At 45.8% G+C, this 23,227-nt stretch overlaps 1 protein-coding gene across 1 annotated transcript in view; it reads left to right on the top strand.

Moving 5' to 3' along the window:
- CAPN13 (calpain 13) overlaps window positions 1–23,227 on the top strand; it is a 47,741-nt gene that overhangs the window by 9,333 nt on the left and 15,181 nt on the right. The window contains exons 2-12 of the mRNA XM_058021171.1: window positions 2,209–2,278; window positions 3,572–3,690; window positions 7,296–7,429; window positions 9,297–9,471; window positions 10,990–11,061; window positions 12,760–12,845; window positions 14,135–14,209; window positions 15,978–16,147; window positions 18,042–18,187; window positions 20,964–21,124; window positions 22,617–22,653. Coding sequence (XP_057877154.1) covers window positions 2,209–2,278; window positions 3,572–3,690; window positions 7,296–7,429; window positions 9,297–9,471; window positions 10,990–11,061; window positions 12,760–12,845; window positions 14,135–14,209; window positions 15,978–16,147; window positions 18,042–18,187; window positions 20,964–21,124; window positions 22,617–22,653 — 1,245 coding nt within the window. The remainder of the gene's footprint in view (window positions 1–2,208; window positions 2,279–3,571; window positions 3,691–7,295; window positions 7,430–9,296; window positions 9,472–10,989; window positions 11,062–12,759; window positions 12,846–14,134; window positions 14,210–15,977; window positions 16,148–18,041; window positions 18,188–20,963; window positions 21,125–22,616; window positions 22,654–23,227) is intronic.

The raw sequence follows: 23,227 nt of genomic DNA, 5'->3' as shown, positions 1-23,227 counted from the left end.
GTTTTATGACTGCTGTATTCTTGCCTTTGAAGGAAGAGGAGCTAATTGGAGACTTCCTTTCCTCCCAGTTGAAAAGGTGCAGATTTCAGAGCACATCCATCACCATTATGGCCTCTCTGTGCTCTATCAAAGCCCTCTGTGGGTCCAGACAGCTGCTGAGCAGCCCCTTCCCCTAGCTGGTGGAAACAGCACACTCTGTTGTGTCTCAGTGATTGCCCTGGAGCCTGTGGGGAGTGCAAACTCCTGGAAGCAGAGCTTCATGTGCTGTGGGGAATGCAGCACTGGAGAGTTCCCTCTGCCAGCCACAGAGATGTCTGTGTGCAGTCTGACTTCAGATGATGTCTTTTCTGGTTTTAGACTAAATTGCCAGTTTCTCTCAGCAAGGAAGCTGCTTAATGACTCAGCTCATCCCCGTTTGCTCACAGGGGAGTCCAACACCTTGGTGGGCAATAGAATATTTGGTGAGGCATCTAATGGGCTGCCTTTTGAGCCAGTCCCCACAAGAGGCTAGCAGGATCCACAGAGCAATTCTGAGCTTTAGCATCCTGGCACAGAGCACAGCATCAGCCTTTTCCTTGGGGGTCCCATAAAGACACAGCTGCCTTCCCATCAGTTTCAGGCTCATGCTCCTGGATGGTGCTTACCCCTGTGGCAGCTTTAGCCCAGCCACCTTGCTTCTGGCAAGTCAGTCTTCAAAGCCCTCAGAAATGATGGGGGAAACAAAAACAGCCATTCTTTTATGCTGTTGTCTTTCTGGGATGACTACTAGCAAGTCAGCCTCACACACAAAAGCATCGGCAAGTTCAAAGCCTTGCCATGCAGTTTAAACTTTCCTGTTTGTGGAAAGTTTTGAGTTCACCCGGGTGGGAAAGGGAGGTAGGGAAAACATAAGGCTGGGATGGATGTAGAGCAGAAGGGAGAAGGGCTCAATGCTGCCTCTTCCTTAAGCAATGAGCAACCACTGCTGCTGGTGGCCACATGTCTTAGGCCTGCTCCCATGCCATGGGTAAATCTCTTGCTGCAAATCCCCAAAGTCCTGGGATAGCTGGGGATGGCTGTAGGAGAACATCTCTCCAGGAATTTGCCTGCTGAGGCTGCCTTCCCTCACGTCAGCAGTGCTCTGGGAGCATGATGTGCCCACCAGCCTGAAGCAGTGACGTTGCATTGCATCTTTTCCTGACAGGGAAGTGTTTTGGAGGGGTTTGATCACTGTGGAGCCATTTCAGAAAGCTGACTGCATTTGCTAATGCTGAGCTCACACAACTGTGTAAGTCATGAGTCACATTGTGAGCTGGTCTTATTTTTGTGCAGCATGTCAGACCAGCTGGGAGGAAGGAATGCCAGGGCCTGTTCAGGGAAGGGCTGCTGTATTTTTTATTTTTTTTTTTTTTAACCAGGACTTTTTTCCTTCCTTTTATCTCTTTGTTTTCTTACATGTGTGATGACTTGCCTATTTCAGGCTGATTGCTCTTTCAAAACAGAGCCTTACCACGGTAGAGAGTGCCAAGGGCTCTTCATGGGAGATGGTGAGGCTGCTCCTTCCTGAGCACTTGGATATCCCAGGCCAACAGCAGGCACAGCTGGGAGAATGGTTCACATTTCTGTGTGCAAAGCCAAGCTCTGAAGTGCTTCCCCCTTCACTGCCCAAGCAAGACTCTCAAGGAAAATTCTCCCTGAATCAAAAATGTCAGCCAGGCCTATGGGATTTTGCAGACAGAGATTAAGCTCTCTTTCTATATCTCCCTCACCAGAGTGAAGAAAAGCAGCCCAGGCTGACCTGTATTAGACCTGAATGGAAACACAAAAGGCTTAGAGTGTAAAATGCTCCCAGACCCACTGCTGAGCTGAAGTATAGACCCTGTTCCTCTTTGCTTGGAGACCTGTGTTTCTGTGCCCTGCTGTGCCCCAGCAAACTGCATGATTTCACTGCCAAGCTCAGAGCTCTCTCTGAAAGGTGTCAGCAGCATCAGAAAAACCCAAATGAAAACTCAGGGAGCACCCACCCCCAGGTCCCCATCCCTAGGGATATCTGAGCAGGTTAAAAAAGAGATGGCTGAGTATCTCCTCTGTTTTTGTTGGTGGCAGGCAGCAAAACATCAGGGCTCAAGAAAAGCAGTTTTCAGACCTGGAAAAGGTAGGCAAGGGCAGGAACACACTGCTGGCAAAGGCTGGGTACTCATGCTGCTCTTTGCATTGTCTTTCCTCCAGGAACTTCAGAGAAATCCTCATCTGATCACGGATGGAGTTAGCAGATTTGACATCATGCAAGGAGAAATAGGTAAGGTGATATTCTTGATTTGGAGGAGATCTGCACAAAGCAATAACCTGTGACTGCTTTGCCATGTCCCAAGTGCTCAGTGGGAAGATGTGGACCATGGCAGCTGCAGTTAACAATCAGTGCAGGTCAATCTAGACTGGCACAAGTCCACAGACAACTGATTGCAGATATTTAACAGGATTCCCAAATGCAGCAGCTCAAATCTTTGTCACTCTTGTCTGGCATCTGCCTTCTGTCTGTGTAAGGCCAAGCTTAGAAATGGAGATCCAACTGAGATCAGGCAGATGCTTCAGGAAGAAAGGTCAAACACAGTTGAGTGTGAGTAGATAAACAGGCACAGCTCTGACTTCTGTAGGGCTGAATTTTCTTTCCTTTCTAATATCTTCATTTGTCTGCCAGTGTTTTCTTCCTGTGGATATTTCTGTTCAACTCCTGCAATACTTACCCAATATCAGAGTAGTTATCTGCACCCTGTGTCAGTTCCATCTTGTGCTCCTTGACCATGTTTGTCTTTTGGAGCAGCTCTGCTCCCATGGAGTAAGAAATGCTTTCCCATTTCTCACTCCACTGAGAAGTCCGAAGGTTTCCTAAAGAGTATTCTGTGTGGCATTTACATTATCTGGAAAAATTTCTTTGTCCAGGATTTTTCTCCTGGGAAGCTGAGAAGCTTCAGAGAAAAGGAAAACAATTCTTATCTCATTTGTTTCTCCTATGTTTTGTTCCTTTGGAATGTGTTTGGAGATTGTTTACCCACAGGTGATTGTTTCATTGGATTCTGCTGTGAGTTGTTTTCACTCATTGGCCAATTGGGGCCAAGCTGTGTTGGGACTCTGGAAAGAGACACTAATTTTCATTATTTATCTTTTTAGCCTTCTGTAAGTATCCTTTCTGTATTCTTTAGTATAGTATAATATTCATTAATATAATATAGTATCATAATAAATTAGCCTTCTGAGAACATGGAGTCAGATGCATCATTCCTGCCTTTGTTGGGGCATTTCCCAACAAATACAATAGTTCTGGGCTGCAAGTCTCAACATGACTGCAAAAGACAAGAGCAGCCTGAAAGTAGAAAAGGGTGGCTGGTGACAGCAGGGCTCCCAGTGGACATTGCTGGTGAATTCTGGACTGTGCTTCACCATTTTGGAGGGGGGAAAGGAGACAGAAGAATGTTGGTTACTTTTAGCAAAGTGGCTCTTAGAATGTTGCAGCCCATTCCCTTTCTAAAGAGTCAGCTGTGATCCAGAACAGCAAGTGACTGACTGGATGCACTGGATTCTTCCCTCCCCTGAGGTGACTGCTGGATGCTGGCTGCCCTGGGCTCCCTGACGCTGCGAAAACAATTTTTGGAAAATGTTTTGCCCAAGGACCAAGGATTCCAGGAGGATTATGCTGGGATTTTCCATTTCCGGGTATGTATTCCCTGTGCCATTGGTACCATTTGAGCTTGGCTGGGTTGGATTGCAAAGGGCTCCAAGCTGCAGCTCCACATCCCAACACCCTTGAATGCTTTGGTTCTTCAATGCTGACTCCCAGTTCGGAACTTTGCAGAAAATCCTGAATTTTTTAACGATTCCTCATGCTCCAGGTGGTACAATTGCACTTCAGGGAATTTGATGCCCTTTTCTGAAAGTTATGACTGCAAAGGCAGCGGTACCAGCTGTTCAGATAGATTTGTGTACATATATGTTTTAGATGGCATTCTGGTGGCTGCTTTGATTTGGGCAGTGTGTTATGGCTGTCATCTCACCTGCACTGTCTATTTGGGCTCATTTTCTGTTTCCCCACTTCACCTTGCCCTTTTAGCTCATTGAAACGTCTGGAAATTACAAATCCTTGGAGACAGAGCAGAGGAACAGGCTTTTGATATTTTGAAAAGAGATTTGTTTCAGAGAGAGGAACAAGGCTTTTTAGTAAATCCCACTTTCTACCAACTCCTGAAATTGTCTGAATCTCCCAGGAGGGTGACGCGGGTAGCAACTGGCAGGCTCTGCTTGCTTGTGTCTGAGTCAAACAAATATCTGGTGGGATTAGAAGAGCTTGCAGCACCATTAAACTCCAGAAGCTAAACTGGATGTGGAGAAAATCTGGATAAACTCAGCCATCCCTCATCCCCCTTACTTCACAAATATCTCTTGTTTTATGCAGTTCAGTACCAAACAGAGAGCTCTGGCAGTGGGACTTGTTTGACCTCCTAGGCTCTTGTGGAGCAGCACCAGGAGGATTATCTTGTGGACAGCCTAATTTTTGCTCTGTTCCTTTGCTCCTTAAAATACCAGATGTTTCTATCTTGGCCCATTTCCAGCACACACACTGCCACACTGTGTGAGATAAACCAGCTGAAGGGACACCAGTCTGCTTAAAACACATTAAAAGGATGCAAGCTAGATTGTCTTTCATGGGAGCTTTGAAAAGATTAGTTAGGCGCAATCCTTAAATCTTAAGCAGTATAAATACCTTACAGTATTTGAAAATGTTTTCCCTGTCATCTCATCTGCAAATCAATGCAACTGTTTCTGGCTTTCCTTGAGCAATAAACCCCTGAGAAAGCTCCTCTGAATGGAAATGCTTCTCTGCAATGCCTTTCAATTATTCCATCAAAGATATTTTATTGCCATCCACAGGCTAAGCAACCAGTCCTCAGTTCAGTGAGGAATCACAAACAAGGCATATCATATGCTAATAGAATAATTTTAGCTTATAACTTTTTTCTTCACCATTTTGGAAGTGGAGCATCTTGCCTCTCAGGAGTACAAGGGGCTGCTCCAGTGTTCCTGTACAGCAGGAGCTGTTCAGCTGCAAGAGTCAAGGGTGTTCAGCACTTCATCAGCTGTAGTTAAGATGGGCAATGTTTTTATCTAGGGAATAATTACAGTGATGTTATTTCCCCAGGGATTAAGTTAGTCCCATGTTTGCATAGGAATCCCTTTCTCACAACTGGAGGGATCTGCCCTGGGTGTTAATGTCCCTGCTCTACAGGAAAAAACTGATGAAATCTTTAAAGACCATAAATGGTCAAGACCTCAGTTTCAAGAAGCATCCAAAAAGTGCTTTTTAACACCATACAAAAGGTTGGTGTTAGTTGATAGTTGATAGACATGCGATTTTCTCCTTACTCAATTTCAGAACTGGATTTTTCTAAGATCTCTGCCCAGGAAGAAGAAAAGGAGGCAAAATAATGACACAGCATTCCCCCTTTGACCATCAGGACCCTAGATGTGTTATTGTCATCTTGAGACTGTCCATTTCTTTTTCTTCTCTTAAGGAAAATAAAGTCCTGATTTAAAAGGCTTATTCTAAATGCAAAGGCAAAGAACTTCCCTCTTTGCATTCTGCCTAAATAGCAATTCTTGGTTTTATTTACTACCACATTCACAACTGCAGTACTTAAATCCCATAAAGGGATATAAAGAAATTTCATTAAGCCAGTCTCAAGCCACATCCTCTGAAAGCAGGAGAATGGCTTCTCCTGCACCATTCTTGTACTTCCAGAGCACTCTAGGATTTCCCATGAGATTTCTTCTTCCTTCTGTGGCTTTTCCTGTCCTTGTGAGCTCAGATGAGACCACCTGAAGGTCTGTTGTGACAGTCAGGACAAAGCAGCTGAAGAAAAATACGCTGCTGCATTCAGACAGCCTCCAAGCTTGACCTCCCTACCAAACATGGCCAAAGAACTTGACTTTTGGAAAAACATCCCTCAGTAGGTTTGGACTGCATTAATCCCACAGCAAGTCCTGCATGTTCTCCTTGTTTACCTGTTGTGATTGCACACGGGGAGGTGTGGCTGGATGTCACACCTCTTCACACAGACCTGCTCCTAGATGTTGGCAGAAGGGCTCCTGGGGTGACTGAAAGGACATTTCCTTTTGGACATTCCTTTTGCCTGTCTCTCCTCCAGGCAGAGGACAGCCAGTGGAAGGCTTTTCCTTGAGCCAAAATCAAGCAGAAACCCCAAATATCTCCTGGAGCTCAAGGTAGAGGTTCCAACCCAAGTTAGGGGTTCCAACCCAAGTTAGCGGTTCCAACCCAATTTAGGTGGTTCCAACCCTCCTGCCACCACTGGTGCAGGAAGGGAGAGGCCTGGGTGAGGCAGAAATGTGGGCAGGATCAGACCTGCTTTCAGCTGAGCAGTCTGTAAGCTGCTTTGCTGCTGGGCAGATCTAGTCTGGTGCTTTTCTAGCAGAACAGCTCATTCTGGGGTTTTTCATTGACCGGAGCTGTTGAAATAAAATCATGCTGGACTAAATCTGTTGCTGGCATACTTCCACTAGAGTCCTTAGCATTACTGCAAATAAGAGCTTGGCCTCTTATGATTTCAAATCATGCTAAGCTACATTAATCTGCTAATGACTCTGGAAATGGCTCCTTTAGTTCATCCCCGCAGATCTTTATTCCTGTCTTTTCCCTTGAAAAGTTTCATCAGCTGGAGAAACACCTGCTCTGTCCACATGCTGGAGAGACTGCCTGTGTCCTTCTCATCCATCAAGGAGATGGATAACACCTCAAAACAGTCTTTAGTCACTACACTGTCTCCATCCATGACAGCGTGTCAGAGTCTTAATTGAAACACAGAGGAAAGGAAATTTAGAGGCTGGATCTTGACAAAACCTCTCTGGCCAAGAGCTGCACTGTGGGGAAATACCCAAGTGTGGCTGAGGAGTGAGGCTCGTGGAATCCATCTGCTGATCATTCTTTATCTCCTTGAGCTCTTGCCCAAGAATATTTGCATGCTCCCCTGTTGAATCTCTCCTCCCACTGATTGCAGGACCAGTTACACTCCCCAAGGACTTTCCCTGCCACTGGGAAATCTAGCCAGCTGGTGGCCTGTTTAACAATGGGGACCATTAGCCTGAGGAGTTCAGGAGAGAACTTGCATGTATCCATGTTGCTTTAGATTAATTCCTGTGCTGGTTCAGGAGGATTTTTCTTTCCATGGGCATTAATGATTAAAAGAGGCTTGTTATTTTATTTTTTCCCTCTCTTTTTAAAATATATTTTTTATTTTATTTATTTCCAGTTCTGGCAGTATGGAGAATGGGTGGATGTAGTGATAGATGACCGGCTGCCATTCCTAAATGGAAGATACCTGTCTGTACACCCCCGAACTTCAAATGAATTCTGGCCATCCTTGCTGGAAAAAGCATATGCCAAGTAAATACACCTGGTCTGTTCTTCTACCAAGTGCTGAATGCTTTCTGGGGGTGGTTTCACCCTCTGCCTTGTGCAAAGCACACAGGAAGGAGTTGAGGCTGACAGATGCCTCTGTGGTGCTGTGCTTGTGTTGGCTGCAGCAAACATGGGGACAACATAAACAGAAGATGTTGGCCTTGGGTTAGGCCTAACTCTACCCAGCCCTAAAGGCAGCCAGCCCTAAATCTGCCCCTAAATCTGGGATGTTAATGCCTGAGAAGCAAAATGAGCAGGGCAATGGTGACACAAAAGGGCCTGGAGTGTCCTCCTGTTTTCAGGGAAACTGCTTTGTCTCTGTTTTCCTTTCTGTGCTGTCCTCTGTTTGGGTCTGCAGAGTCCAAGCACAGATTACCTGTGTTTACAGACACCAATCAGAGATCATGTGGGTATTTGGAGCAGGCAATGAGAGGAAGCAGGACTGAAGAACATTCCCAGGCACAACACACACACTCCTGGGACTCTCTGATCAGCTCTCACTGCTCAGAGAGCTCTGACTCTAAGCTGAGCTCCCCAGAGTATGCAGGGTAAATAATGCCTAATAAAGAGATAACAATTTTTTTAAATCCTCTGGAGAGAGAATGGATCGGATTGTGGTCCCTTAGCATTTGCCCACTTCTCATTATTAAAAATGCTGAAGAAAAATCCTGTGTTAGGGGTGGTATGAAGGGCTGGAACTTGGTACCTGAGGCTGGTGTGGCATTTGCACTGCAGCGAAGAGGAGATGAGGAAAAGAGATAATAATTTTGGCAGATTTGGCCAGGAAAAAGCAAATGTTAAAGCAGGATGAGAGCAACTCAGGAAGGGGATGCATTTTGCCCTGAGATATCTCAGAAAAGTTGACTCAGGATTCAGTATCAATTTGCTGCATAAGATTTTAATTACAATGCATACCAAACCTCTATTAAATTAAAGTTGCAAGCAATGCTGTTTATGAGATTCCCATTGGAGAAGTTATTCCCCAACGCCCAAGACAAATTCTTTTCATCAGTGTAGGACAAGGACAACTCTTCAAAATACAATTAGCTGCAGACTTCATTTGATTACATTCATTAAATACAGTGTGTATGGAGGGGTTTAACAGCATGCTCTACCTGCTCTAAGTACAGCATGTTCCAGCTTATTTGCTGTCTCAATAAAAACCACACGATAAAAACAACAAGGACTGTGCTGGCAATATTAAATTATTATCCTATTATTGTGCTCTAGCAGAGTGAACTGGGAACAGTGCTGAGAGCTCATTTCTGCCTTGCCCTGGAAGCATGGGTAAATACCTTCACCTCTCTTCTCCTTTTTCTCATTTGCAAAAGGAATACTGGCCATTTTTGTGAAGAGCCCTGTATAAGTAGGATGTGGAAACTAACAGTTCAGCTCCATTTGACCTGAAACATCCATTTGAACTAGTCAGCCTTGGCTCCCTTCCTGTTCAGAGAAAAGAAACTGCATGCTTCAAGATGAGATGCAGCTCATCTCCCAGAAATGCCTGGGTTGGCCTGAGATGCACCTTATTATTATTTTGCGCTGCCTGTGAATGGCTCTGGACAGCTGCCTCAGATGGAGATGAAGGCACAGAAACAGCTCCCCCTTTGTCTCCTTCCTTCCTTCCACAGGACGTGTGTTGTGCCTGGCCAAGTATTTCAGTCACGTTGCCTTTCATTACCTGGCCACAGTGTCTGCCCAACCCAGCTCCCCTGTGCTCACCACCTCGATGCACACCTTCATTTTTAAAGCAAGCATTGTGTATTGTTTATGAAAACAATGTAAGGACTAATTAACTTCTCTCTTTTTTCCCCTTTTTTTTTTTTAATGTATTTAAATTTTTTTTCCATAGGCTGCAGGGCTCCTACCAGAACCTGAATGGAGGCTACCTCTCAGATGCTTTAGTAGACCTCACAGGTGGAGTCCAGGTGCAGTTTTCATTGAAGGAGCCACCTTCTGATCTGGAGGAGATCCTGAGAGCAGCTGACAGGTCTCGGTGTCTCATGGGCTGCAGCACCTCGGGCCAGGTGAGTCGCAGGGCTGGTCACACTCACTCTCTGGGTCCACTGGCTTTGCACAAAGGCTGCTCTTGGCAGGGGAAAGGGAAACCCATCACCACTCTGTAAAATAGTTACAGTTTATGGATGCCCCAAGGGAACCTGGCAGCAGAAAGCAGATAAGATTATTTGGTAAGGACTGTAAAGGCATTTGGGCAGAGGTGGCTGGATTGCTCTGTTCCAGAGGGGGTTGCAGCTTCTCTCCTGGCTAATTCCACTACAGTACAGTGGTGTCCTCTTCCAGCAGGACTGATTTTGGCCTCCTAACTTAGTGATCAGATCTGGCAAGGCCAAGACACACCTCTCTCTCTTCTGTGAAAGGATGCAATGTGACCGTGTTCACAGGGGTCTTGGGATGAGGGAAGAGACAAGGATCTGACTCCATGTTTCAGAGGGCTTGATTTATTATTTTATCATATATATTATATTAAAACTATACTAAAAGAATAGAATAAAGGATTTCATCAGAAGGCTAGCAAAGAATAGAAAAAAAAAAGAATAACAAAGGCTTGTGTCTTGGACAGAGAGTCAGAGCCCACTGACTGTGATTGGTCATTAATTAGAAACAACCACATGAGACCAATCACAGATCCACCTGTTGCATTCCACAGCAGCAGATAATCAATGTTTACAGTTTGTTCCTGAGCCCTCTCAGCTTCTCAGGAGGAAAAATCCTAAAGAAAGGATTTTTCATAAAAGATGTCTGTGATAGATGTAATTCTCTCATTGTGGCTTGCAGCCTTACTGGTATTGATGCTGGGCAGTTGCAAAGTGTGACCGTGTTCACAGGGGTCTCAGGTTGAGGGAAGAGATGAGGATCTGACTCCATGTTTCAGAAGGCTGATTTATTATTTTATTATATATATTACATTAAAACTATACTAAAAGAATAGAAGAACGGATTTCATCAGAAGGCCAGCTAAGAATAGAATAGGAAGGAATGATAACAAAGGTTTGTGGCTTGGACTCTCTGTCCAAGCCAGCTGGGCTGTGATTGGCCATTAATTATAAACATTTAAGATGGGCTAGTCAGAGACCTACCTGTTGCATTCCACAGCAGCAGATAATCAATGTTTACATTTTGATCCTGTGGCCTTTCAGCTTCTCAGGAGGAAAAATCCCAAAGAAAGGATTTTTCATAAAAGATGTCTGTGACAGCAAAGGGCTTTGTGATATTCAGCAAGTACCTTTGATAAAACATCTCCAAGGCTTCTCCTACAGCATGTGGCATGTGGCAGTGAATGTGTGACGCTGCTCTTGGGGTGCCTGCCTCCTCAGGACAGGAGGCTTGGCTGCTGCAAGCAAGCCAAGGACTGTTCTCTCATCTCAGGTGCAGTGGGAACGGCCACATTCCTGGAGGAACATCCCTGAGGAGCTGCTGTGGTCAGACCCCAGGCTTTGTTTAGTGCAAATGACACTCGTGGGAGCTGGTGGCTGTATCTGTGTGGTGTGGCAGGAGCTAAAAGCTGTGCTTTCTCCCCTCTGCAGTCAAGCAGGAACATAGAGCTGAGGAATGGGATTGTGCAGGGCCATGCCTACACCGTCACAGGAGCTGTGAAGGTAAGGCCAGGGACTTGTTCCTGCCTGCAGATCTTGTACTGATGATCCACCACAGGGCAGTGGTGCTGCTGGTCCAGTCAGAGTGAGGTGAATTAGCTCCACGCTCAGGGGGCATTGCTGAAAGCCCATAGTTCAAATTCCAAGAGATGGAAGGACTCTGGCACAACAAAAAGAGGGAGGATATCCAAATCCATGTTGTTTTCTAAAGGAAAATGCAACTGAAATTGACTTTTCTTGTGGGACACTTCAGCAGTGTGTCCCAAACACAATACAATACCAGTGTGTCAAATCCAACATTTCTGGAGATTTTTTGTTCCATGCTGACTCTTTAAAAATGTGCTTTTGTGATTCAAATGCAAGCAGAAGCACTGGCTGAAATTGTGGGATTTGTCATCTGATGCAAATCTACATTTGTTCAGCTCAATCACAAGCTGCCAAAAATCACTGTGTGAGGAGTAAATCGCTGGTTCAAGAACAGCGTTTCTCCATCTTTTAAAGCTGTTGTACTCATGCAGAACTGCTCCTGGCTGAATATTAATATTGATGATCTGAGAACCAATTTATCACATGGATCAAAAGAAATTAAGGATTTTTTACAGCCAGAAGTCAGAACATGGCTTAGCCCAGTAAGCTGTAGTGCACACAGGGAGAGTTAACAGTGAGGAGAGAAACCAAACAATAGCTATGCTGTCAAGCAAGATAGCTACAAAACCTCTGAATCTTGGAACCTGAAGTACCTTGGAAAGGGGATGCTGCTTTCCCTATAAGCTGCTTTCTCCCTTATCCCCCCTCTCTCTGTTGGTTTTCTCGTGCCATGGCATGCTTGGTGCTATCATCACAGCCAGTGTGCTGGTTTTTGGAGGCAAGGGGCTACAAAATGGAAATATGGGGGTTGCCAAGCTCCAGAGAAGGCCCCAGCTGTCTCTTTGCAGGGTAGAGGGGTGCCCCAATTCTGCTGGAAGAGAAGCAGGCTGCTCTGGTGTGTGAGAGAGGAGAAACAGTCTCTGCCCCACTTAATCAAGTGCCAAGACATCCAAGGGGCTGTCCTGAGGGGCAATAATTAGAGGCTGAGCCTTTGCCTGGGAAGAGACTGCCATGGTATTGTTTCCAACACTGCCTGTGTGCCTAAGGAGAGCCAGAAAACAAAGGTTTGCTTCTCCTTTCCACTTCCACCATTTTGGCTTCACTCACTGGCAAAAGTTAATTGCTTCTGACTTAAATCAGTGGCAGCAAAAGGAGGAGAACACCAGAACCCCCAGCTGCTGCAAACCACAGCCCCACAGATTGTGTTTGTATTCCATTCTCTGTGCTGACTGTTGGCTTTCACTCCAGGCAGTCTGGTGACCTCATTCCTCAAAGTCTCTGCCTTTGCTGACTCACAGCATCAGATGTGCAGAATTAGGCACTGGAATTTCCCAAGGCTGTTGAATTCATGCAGTGTGACAGGAATGCTGCTGCTTCTCCCTGTGTCAGCTATTCACTGTCCTCAGAAAAGCAAAATGGTTTTCCTGAGAGGTTTTCTCTCACACATCCTTCCTTTGCAGTGCAGCAGAAGGCACTGATTTTTCACTGCTGGGAAAATGAGATCAGAGGTTAAATCTGGTCTCTGAGGTATAGAGGAAGTTCCGTTTTATTACCCTTCTCTTCACTGAATTGTGAAAAGCTGTGACTGAGTTTGTTTTTCTTTCCTCTTTACAGGTCCCCTACAAGAATGCCTGGAAGCATATCATCAGGATCTGGAATCCATGGGGCCATGGGGAGTGGAAGGGGCCCTGGAGTGATAAGTAGGGTCTTAAAGCTTTAATATAACACTGAATCAATCTTTTATAAGAACCTCTGCCTTGCACCCATTTTAACAAAACAGATATTTCCAAATCAGTTAATTATGAGCATTATTTCCATCTGCATAGCAACTGTCTGCAGAAATCCAATCCAGGGGAAACTAATGCAGCCTTGCCAGGCTCAGGTGTCCCTTCTTGTCTGTGTGTATGCATTTTACCCAGTGCATGATTCTGCAGAAGTCTTGGATGGAAGAGCTCTTATTTCCTGGAGTAAGCTCTGACCATGTCCTTGGATGGCTGCTTCTGTTGAATCCTCCTGCAGAAATCACACATCCACCTTCCTCCTCTTTCTTCTGCTCCCATGGGGCTGACTCTGGGAAGAGGATGGTCAGATGAGTCCATGGAGCAGGGCAGCACTGAACACAGAGGGACAGAAAGGGTGCTTGGTTATTCCAGAGGCAAAGTGCCAGGGAATAGCTTGAACTAATCTTTTGGATCCTTCATGCAGCTTTGGGGATGCAAGGATCACTTTGCTGCCTTTGTGGATAATCCAACATCTCTTTCCCAAAGAAAATAATTATACAGACTGCAACATTATTTTGTAAACAAATAGATCTTAGTTTTCCTTTTGGAATTGCATCAGTGTTTCCATGATTAGAGAGATGTTCTTTTGCCACTCTTACGTTTTTTAATAGCATCCCACCCCTCCCTGTTGCTAGGACCACACACAAGCACTCTGCTGAGAAAAGTCAGGCTGCAGTGTTGCACCTGGAAGGGTTGGTGGGTTGTGTGGATGTGTCTGAGGCTGGGATAACATCCCTCTGCTCAGGCAGCATCCTCCCATCCTTTTGGAAGGGTGCATTACAATCCTAAGTGTAATTGAAATGTCAGCAGCACGTTCACAGGTGAGCTGCACAGATCAATAAATTATTGATTCACGTGCTGTTTATTTATCTTAAACTCTGCAGAAAGTACAATTATCACTTAATTGTAAACATGCTGCTTGGAAACAGCACATCTGACTGGGTAATGTGCTCCCTGCATGTCAGTGGAATATCAATGCTTCAGAGTGCTGTGGCTTGGGGCCTCTCCAGCCTGGGGACAGGTGACCAGGACAGAGGGGAGGATTCCCCACCCCAGGCTGGGCAGCTGAGTTCCATTTTTTGGTCCTGTTTCCAATGCACAGTTTGTTCACCCCTCCTGATCCCTCATGGCCTGACCAGCTGCTTGGAAGAATAGGCCAAAGATGAAAAGCTGTGCCTCACTTCTTGTTGATTTGTTCTTTCTTGCAGCTCTCCTCAGTGGGACCGTGTTGAGCCTAAATACAGAGAAGCCCTCCTCAGAAATAAGGATGATGGAGAATTCTGGTATTTCCCTATTGATCCTTTATCTGCAGGGTTTTCTATTTGCCTTCATTATGGAAAAAGTAATTTTGGCAGTTCTCTCTTCTTTATGGTGGCTCAAGGCACCCTGTGTTGGCTGTGTGCAAACAACAATTTGGAGATTGTCCTGACCCTGTGGTGTCAGAGGAAACAAGACCTGAAAAAATGGAGTTGGCCAAGATTAAGTGACAGGCTGATGAAATAAAAAAAAAAAAAGAAAAAGAAAAGTGAGAGAAGTAAAAATCCAGCCCTCTGAGACCTGGTCATTTTGTCACACCACCTCTCCTCATAAAGTGTGTGGTTTGAACCTTGGACTGACAGATGCTTGGAGGGGACAGCTGGCTAAGCAGGTCACTGAGCTTGTGCACTTGGCTGCTCTGCAGGTGCTGCTGGTGGTTTTTCACTGCCTCTGATTGCTCCCAGGTACAGCTCAGCCATGCATGGGCTGTCCCTTGGAAAAACTGATTATTCAGAAAGTGCACACGTGCCCTGGGGGGCTCTGAGGAAAGCAGTGGGGTCTGAAACACACAGGTGAGGCTTGAGTGAAGCATGAGTATGGGACAGAGCACTGTGGAGCTACAAGGGACAGTGGCAGAGGTGTGCTGGAGATGGCAGGGCTCCAGCAAGGTAGCCCTGAACGTGCCCTGTGCTTTACCCTGGGGCATTTGGGGCAGTCAGGGCAGCCCAAAATGCACTGAGAGCTGAGCTCTCCTGCAAGGTAGCAGCCAGCAGAGCTGCAGGTGCCTGCAGAGCTCTCCGCAATCTCCCTTCTTACAGACATGGGGTCAATGTGGATACCAAACTGGTGTCTGCACAGAACCACTGAGGGTGGAAGCAGGGTCATCCCAGAGCACGTGGCACAGGACTGTGATAAGATGGTTATGGAATACTCCACTGAGGGAGACTCCACACCCTCTCTGGGCAAGGTGTTCTCTCACAGACATCTTTTATGAAAAATCCTTTCCTTAGGATTTTTCCTCCTGAGAAGCTGAAAGGCCACAGGAACAAAATGTAGACAATGATTATCTGCTGCTGTGGGATGCAACAGGTGGATCTGTGATTAGCCCATCTTAAATGTTTGTAATTAATGGCCAATCACAGCCCAGCTGGCTTGGACAGAGAGCCGAGCCACAAACCTTTGTTATCATTCCTTCCTGTTCTATCCTTAGCTGGCCTTCTGATGAAATCCGTTCTTCTATTCTTTTAGTATAGTTTTAATGTAATATATATAATAAAATAATAAATCAGCCTTCTGAAACCTGGAATCAGATCCTCGTCTCTTCCCTCATCCTGGGACCCCTCTGAACACAGTCACAATGTTCCAGTGTGTGGTCATTTGCACAGTAAAGAAATTCTTTCTCATATTCAGGTGGAACTCGCTGTACATCAGTTTCTGCCCATTCCCTCTTGTGTCCTCTTGCTTGGCATCACCAAGCAGAGCCTGGTCCAACCTCTGACACTCTCCCTTCAGATACTGACATTGATGAGGTTCCCTCTTAAGGCTGGACAAGCCCAGCTCCCTCAGCCTTTCCTCAAAAGTGAGATGCTCCAGTCCCTTGATCATCTTTGTAGCCTCTACAGGACCTGCTCCAGCAGCTCCATGTCTCTCTTGTACTGAGAAGCCCAGAACTGGGCACAGCTCTCCAGATGTGCCTCACCAGGGCTGAGCAGACGGCCAGGATTCCCTCCTTTAGCTCTTGCCAATGTTCTTCTGTCTTGAACTGAACGGTGACATTTCCCTCCTTCTCTGCAGGATGTGCTGTAAGGACTTCCAGGAGCAGTTTTCATGGCTGTACATATGTAACAACACGCCAACATTCCTGGACTTTGGAGATGAGCGCGGCACAGCAGCGTGGTCTCTGACCAGCTACACCAACCTGTGGAGCCCAGGCCTTCCCTCCAGGAGGAGCCGCTATTCCCGGGGTAAGGGATGCTCACTGCACTCACCTGGTGGTGTTCTCCTCCTCATTGATGTGAAAATTCACTCTGAGCACCGGATTGCACAAAGTATTGATCGCCAGGTGTTAATGGCTGCCTTTTCCCATTACAGCACTTATCAGCTAAACAGGCAGAAACAAAGCAACAGCAGCAGCGCTGGCTGCTGAGTTAAAACGGGAGACTTGTGATTTAGGAACCTTTAAGTCAAAATGAGCTTGTATATCTTCTTTCAGCCAGTTGAAGTAGGTGTTACTGGGCACCTCATCAGAAAGTCTGGTCTGACAAATATGCTGTTGGTTTTACAGAGCAAAAAGTGCTCTGAAATGGAATGGATATGGAATGTCACAGACACATTTCATGAACAATCCTTTCCTTAGGATTTTTCCTCCTGAGAAGCTGACAGGCCTCAGGAACAAAATGTAAACAATGATTATCTGCTGCTATGGGATGCAACAGGTGCATCTGTGATTGGTCTCATGTGGTTGTTTGTAATTAATGGCCAATCACAGCCCAGCTGTCTCAGACTCTCCATCAGTCACAAGATTTTATTATTCATTCCTTTTCTATTCCTTTCAAGCCTTTTGATGAAATCCTTTCTTCTATTCTTCTAGTATAGTTTTAATATAATATATATACCATAAAATAATAAATCAGCCTTCTATAACATAGACTCACATTCTTGTCTCTTCCCTCGTGGGAACCCTATGCAAACCACCACAATGGAATGGAAAAAATGTGCTACCAAACTCTATTTTTTAAGGTAAAAAGGTCTTTTTGGGCTGATAAGACCAGCGGTTTTACTGCCTTTGCAAGAACTCTTCTGGCATTGTAAGCTCCAATCAATAGGAGTATATTTTTACATTTTTATCTTATCTCACCTCACTTTTTTTTTTACAGCTGCATCAGTGTTTGGGCTTTGTGTTTTTAATCTAGGATGGTAGTATCTGATCAGTGAAGAGGCCTCTTTTTTTCTCAAATGACAATCCTTGACTTAGCAGCAAGCAGGTTTTGGCTTACAGATTTCAGGCTCCTGCTCCTAACCTCAAGATGTGATAACAAAGCAATGCCTGCGCTGCTGCACACTCATTGGGACTGAGCAAGGAGCTGCAGGGGCTTCTTGTAGGCAAGGGGCTACAAAATGATGGAAAGATGGGGATTGCCAAGCTCTGAACTGGGAGTTTGCAGGCAGAACCATTTTCTTTGGACCTGTGTTTCCCAACAGCCCTCAAGTCCCTGTCCAAGCACAATCATTCAAATTTGCAACTTTCAAGGCCACCCAGCACAGGGATCTGGCTTAAATTCTACTCTGCTGCCATCTCAGTCCTTTTTTACCACTTAGGGCAGTTCATTGCTCTTATTTTTGTAACCAGGAATGCTTCCTGTTAACCAAAGCCTTGGCCAAGAAGCAGCTGGTGCTCGACATTCTGTCTGTCCATCACAAACACTGGCAGCAGGGAAGAAGAGGGTAGCTTTGCACCATTTTATCCTTTTCTATGTGTTTATCACCTCAAAGCCACAGTCTTGTTCAGCTCAGCCTCTGGGTCAGGTGCTTGATTAAGAGGCATTTTCCTGCTTTTCTGCTGCTGGGAGAGTGTGCCACACTGCCATGGAGGTGGAGCAGATGTAAGGGGGTTGAGAAATCCACACGACTTCCGTGACTTTGCCAGAAATTTCTAAAATGATGAATGTGCAATTAGTTTACCTCCAGATGCCTCAAGTTCTAGTGCTAGTGTGGAGACTGCAGTGCTCTGTTGTGATGAAAGGATCTTGGAGCAGTGACTGCCTGCTCCTCTGGGTCAACACAAGAAGATTTTACACAACAGGCTGCTGCTGGAACATCCCTGAGCCTACTGCTAACCTATTAACACTTTCTCAGCAGGTGCAGCTTCTACAAACCCTCAGTATTTTTTCAAAGTGCTAGATCACAACCCAAAAACCTGTAATGTAGCCATTTCACTCATGCAAAAACCCGCTGAGCATGTGCAGGATGAAAGAAACCTGGGGATTGGCTTTTTCATCACCACGGTAAGCACAGTCAGATATCATGTGGGCACTGCTGTTCTCTGTGTGGTTTGTTTTACCTGTGTGTGGGAATGCAAGGCTGAATTGCCTTTTGGCCTGTTAAAAACTCGGTATGTGATGTGAATTTCTGGGTGCCTCCTATTGTAGAAAACTCAGAGTAAAAGCAGAGTTAAGCAGGCTTAGTTTCTTTCATTCATGTCTTAAGGAAAAGGTGGCACTTTTAGTTCTGTAGCATCCCAGAACAGCCCTGGGAAGCTGAGGGAGTGCCTGGGTTAGGAGATGTGTCAGGGCAATATCCTCTGTAGCAGCAGCACTGGTGGCATGCCATGCTGGCTGGGCATGGGGCATGACAGCCAGCACAGCATGGTATGGCAGGGAAGCAGATTGTCTCTTGTTGCCCAAAGTGGGCCTTTCTCACTCATCCTCCTGTTCTCCATCTGAAAAGCTGTGTAGAAACATTTACAAAACACATGAGAGCCTTTGCTAGAGACCAGTGTAGAGGAAATCCACTCAAACACCTGGGACTTCCACTTCAATTTCTCTGGGTTTTTTTCTTGATGCCTGTCCAGAAAGGTGCCTTTTCAAGCTCCTTTTCAAGTCTTTTTGATGTCCTCAGAGCATTACCAGCCTTACTGAAAGCACAGTTGCTAGTGTGGATGGATGCTAACCCTTCCTAAAGTATTTTTCTTGTTGGCTAATGATTGTGGGAGGCTATTGTTCCAAACCCAAAGCCTAAAAAGAAACAGAGATTGCTATAACCCTAATTTCTCCTCATTCTCCTCATTACTGGAGAGGTTTGCCCTAATCCCAGACTTTAAATAATTGATGCCATAAGTTTAACAGCTCCTCATAAAGGAAGAGCATGGCTTTGTAGCTCATAAAAAAAAGTGTGTCTGAGAAATAAAAGATGTCATTAAAAGGGCATCCCTCCAGCAAGTGGAGCTCACTATCCCATCCCTGTGGGAGGATATCCTCTGTGCAGGTACCAAGCCTGCAGCACTCCATTGGGCCAGCTGTGCTGCTCCTGGTGAAAGGGGAATTGCTCCCTCCAGCATCCCCAAAAGTCACCAGACATGGAGGTCTTTGTGTGCTCTTGCATGATGCATGCCCACCTTGGTTAGTTACCCATTTTAACAGACGTGACCTTCACTGGGAGGCAATGATAGAGGTCTTGGTTCCCTCAAAAAAGGGATTGTTTAATCAGGAGGCCGACTAGGAGATGGGTTTTCTCTATTCTTGCTTTACATTTAACATTTTTTCTTCCCCTCCAGTTGATGCTCAGGTGTGTTTTCCCTCTTTTGGTATGAGATAGATCAAGGATGGATAAACCTCAGTGAGTTTGTCAAGTCTAGATGGCATGGCCTCTGTGGGCTGCCAGCCCATGGCTCACCTCAGGCTGCCTTTGGGCTCAGGTCACTTGGGGTTCTGGCCTTATGAGTGAGGCCCAACACATGACACTGGTCATGTAACAACATGTAAAAGTAAAAACAATTCACATGAAACAATCACCTGTCGGATAAACAATCTTCAACCACATTCCAAAGCAGCAAAACACAGGAGAAGCAAATGAGATAAGAATTGTCTTCCTTTTCTCTGAGGCTTCTCAGCTTCCCAGGAGAAAAATCCTGAGCAAAGGGATTTTTCCAGAGAATGTGAATGCCACACATCCGTTGTACAGTACCTTTTGAGATGCATCAAATTGTTGCTGTGAAGTAAAAGGAGCATTATCCCCTGGCAGGATGAGAGGAGAATGCAGTGCAGGCAAGGATGCAAAGCGGAATGGACGTATCTGATAGCTCTAGGAAGCCTTTGATTAAATATAGACGTGGAACACTAATACATGGCTGTGAGGGAAGTTTAATGTGGTGTGATAGAGCTGAGAAATGTATAGAGGCTGATTCTTATCTCACACCAGTTTTTGATTCCGTTGAGATATTAATCTGCTTCTGCTTTTTACCAGAAGGAATGTGGAATAAGGCTCAAAAACAGGGGGAAAAAGTATTACAGCATTTATTTCTTTGCAGCACTGCCCATTTCTATCTGCTCAAAATCTGACCCATTATACTTGGCAGTCTGTGTACCTCCCAGCCCTCTGTAACACTAGTCATCCTCTTTTTTTTTTTCCCTTCCAAAATAGCAGTTTTATGTTATTGTCTCCCAAAGACATGGCTCATAAATAACTCTGCCACGCTGTATAACCATTCTAAATGGAATTTATACATGCTGATATATTTTGGGGAATATGTTAAGGAAGGGTTTTTTATTATGCTATCTTTACATGTCATCATAGTAATAGCTGTTGCATTATATTTGTTTCATCTCAGCAAAAATAAATACTGGAATAACAGATGAAAGATCAGAATACTCAGTTTTCTTGTGACACTTGCCCGTTTGGATTGGGATTCTTGAAGCATTGTCATCTGGGGGACATGCTTAGAGGGCTCTCTGACCTCTTTGAGTCACAGAAGATCTCAGGGAATTTTTTAGTAATAGCATCCTTGATTCCTTCATGAACTCTGCTTAATGTTAATTGAGGTTCTCTTCAAATCTCCTTAAGTTCATTTTATCTTCTGTTTCTTTCACTTTCTCTGCCTTTGACCAGCTCTGATGTGTCCTTGAGAAAAGCCTGTCCCCTGGCTGGGCTTTCCAGGCCATGGGGGAGGTTGGGGTGTGATGGATGCAGATTCAGAGAGGTGTGGGGCTGGCAGGCTGTGTGAGTGTGCTGCCTGATTTACTCTGGTCCCTAACAGGAAAATATCCAGCTGTATTTTTCTTTCAGGAGAACTCCAGAGTTCTGAAGCAAACCTTTCTCCAGGCTCGAGATGTGACCAGCTGCCTGATGCTGAGCCCAGGGACCTACGCCGTGGTTCCTGCTGCAGCAGAGGACCAGGAATTCCAATTTCTCCTAAGGATTTTCATAAAGAATCAGGACTACCATGAGTAAGATGATACACACTCCTTAAAGGCCCCAGAGCCAGAGAGTGCCAGGAATTAACTCTTTGCTGTCGGGATAACTGATGGGGCAATTTGCTTTTGGTGTGTCCCTGGAGGGTGGGGAAGGCACAGAGGAGGGTAAAGGTGAGTGGGATCAGGTGTGCACTCAGCTGCACAAGGGTGGCACTGCAGAGCAGGGCAGGAGCTCATCTGCAGCCACCAAGGGTCCCAGCTTTGGCACAGAGAGCAATAACTGTGAAATGTGTCCTCTACCCCTGATTGTGGGGACATTTCTCTCTGCTGAAAGGAGGATGGGGAGCTTGTTTTCCCTAATTCTTAGCAGCTGTTCAGTATTTTATTGCATTCAGATGGATCAGGTCCCATTCTGCTCAGAGTGGGACCTGGAGAAGCCAAGAGCAGTGAAAGGCCTTGATCCTTTCACTCAGCCACCTCACAGACAGGCAGGGCTCCCTGTGGGCATGACAGCAGCCTTGAAGATAAGTGCAGTGGAAAAATGGTGTCTGAGTTCATGCAAAGGCAGCTATTACCACACATACACTCACATTGCCAGTGAATGTGGTATTGTTTATATTTGGGTGTGGTTTACTCCAGGTGAGCAAGCTCTGAGTCCCAGCATTCAGCCTCCCCAAATGACCTGCAAGCATCACTGTGCAGTGCCTTCCCTCAGCAAGATTTAGAGTGGATGTGATTGCAGCTCTGACCTCACTGGCCCATATCTCAATAATGAGATTGCTTTCCAGGCTTTGGCCCCTCCCTGGCAAAAACAGCCCAGAACCAAGTGAGGCAGCTGCTGAGTTATGGGAGCAAACACAAAGAGTGTGCGCTGTGGGCTGGACTGCCTCCAGCAGAGTGAGTCATGTGTGAGACAGCTCAGCCCTGGCAGTGAGCTTTCCAGGAGAGCCTCTGACCCTCACAGACCTTCCTGAACTCAGCCAGGTGTGGAGATGACCTTTCAGTGGCTCTTTGCAGCACTTACCTATACAGGTGTTATAAAAATAGAACCTGGCTTGTCTAATTTCTCTACTGAAAGCAAAACTCAAGCACTCAATGTGATGTCTTAGCAATGGTGACCCTGGCCCAGTTTCAGGCAGGCTGCAGACATTTAGATGTTGCCTTTTAATAGCCCAGGTGCTGTTTTTATTCCTGACTGTTAAGCTGAGCAAAGAGAAAGGAGGTGAAAATTTTCAGTGGCTCAAGGCGGGGCAGCCCTGTGTTCTGTGTAGTGAGGTCAGTCCTGGCATGTTCAGGGTGAGACAAACTACATTTCTATGTTCAGCCCTGTCTGCACAGAGAGACCCAGGAGTGGTGCAGCAGCTTTGTCTGAGCTGGGCCAGGCTGGGCCATGGGTGCTGAGCATCCTGTGGGGCTGTGGGCTGGGTGAGGGCTGCTGGTGGTGCCTGCCTTCCTCCACAGCTGCAAATCAGTGCTCTGGAAAGGGCTCTTTTCTCCCAGTTTGATTCTTGGAACTCTTTTCTAGGAATTCAAGCTCCCTGACCAGCCCAGAGCTGCCAATGGTAAGAGTCTGGAAACTGGTGTAAGTCCTGGTGGTGATCATTTGGTCACCTCTACTGATTCCTCTTCATCTGCTCTTTTCTCCCTCTACCACCCACCACTGTCCCATTGTTTGGCACCCTGCAACATTGCTGGGAGGGCAGGACACCTCTCTGGGGAGATGGGAGTGACAAAAAAGCCCTTCCTCTTCTCATGTGTCTGTTTCAGAGCCTGATTTTTGAGGAAACGGGACTTATACAGTCCCTTTATCAGTGTGTCCATCTGTCTTTTTCACCTCACCATCTTTAACACTCTGACAAACCAAATATAGCAGGGGAGAGAATGCTTAAAATATTCTAATTTCTTCCAGTGTCTGTAAAATGAGTATATATCTATGGCGGGGAGAGAGGGAAACATAATTCCTATGAGTGGGATTGGACATACCTTCCCCATGGGGATGATTCCCTTTAAGTGCTTGTACCCTGTAAAGCACAGGAGTCCATAGAGATGAGACTTAAATCAGATTTCTGCTGCTTTTCATCGGGATATCTTCAGAGACAGAGACAGAAAGCAAACCAAACTTTGAAACTGGCTGCA

The sequence above is a fragment of the Melospiza georgiana genome, chromosome 3, assembly GCF_028018845.1.
Source record: "Melospiza georgiana isolate bMelGeo1 chromosome 3, bMelGeo1.pri, whole genome shotgun sequence".
NCBI classification, from domain to species: domain Eukaryota; kingdom Metazoa; phylum Chordata; class Aves; order Passeriformes; family Passerellidae; genus Melospiza; species Melospiza georgiana.
The sequence above is the reverse complement of the archived record's forward strand: the minus strand, read 5'-3'. Positions and strand labels throughout refer to the sequence as shown.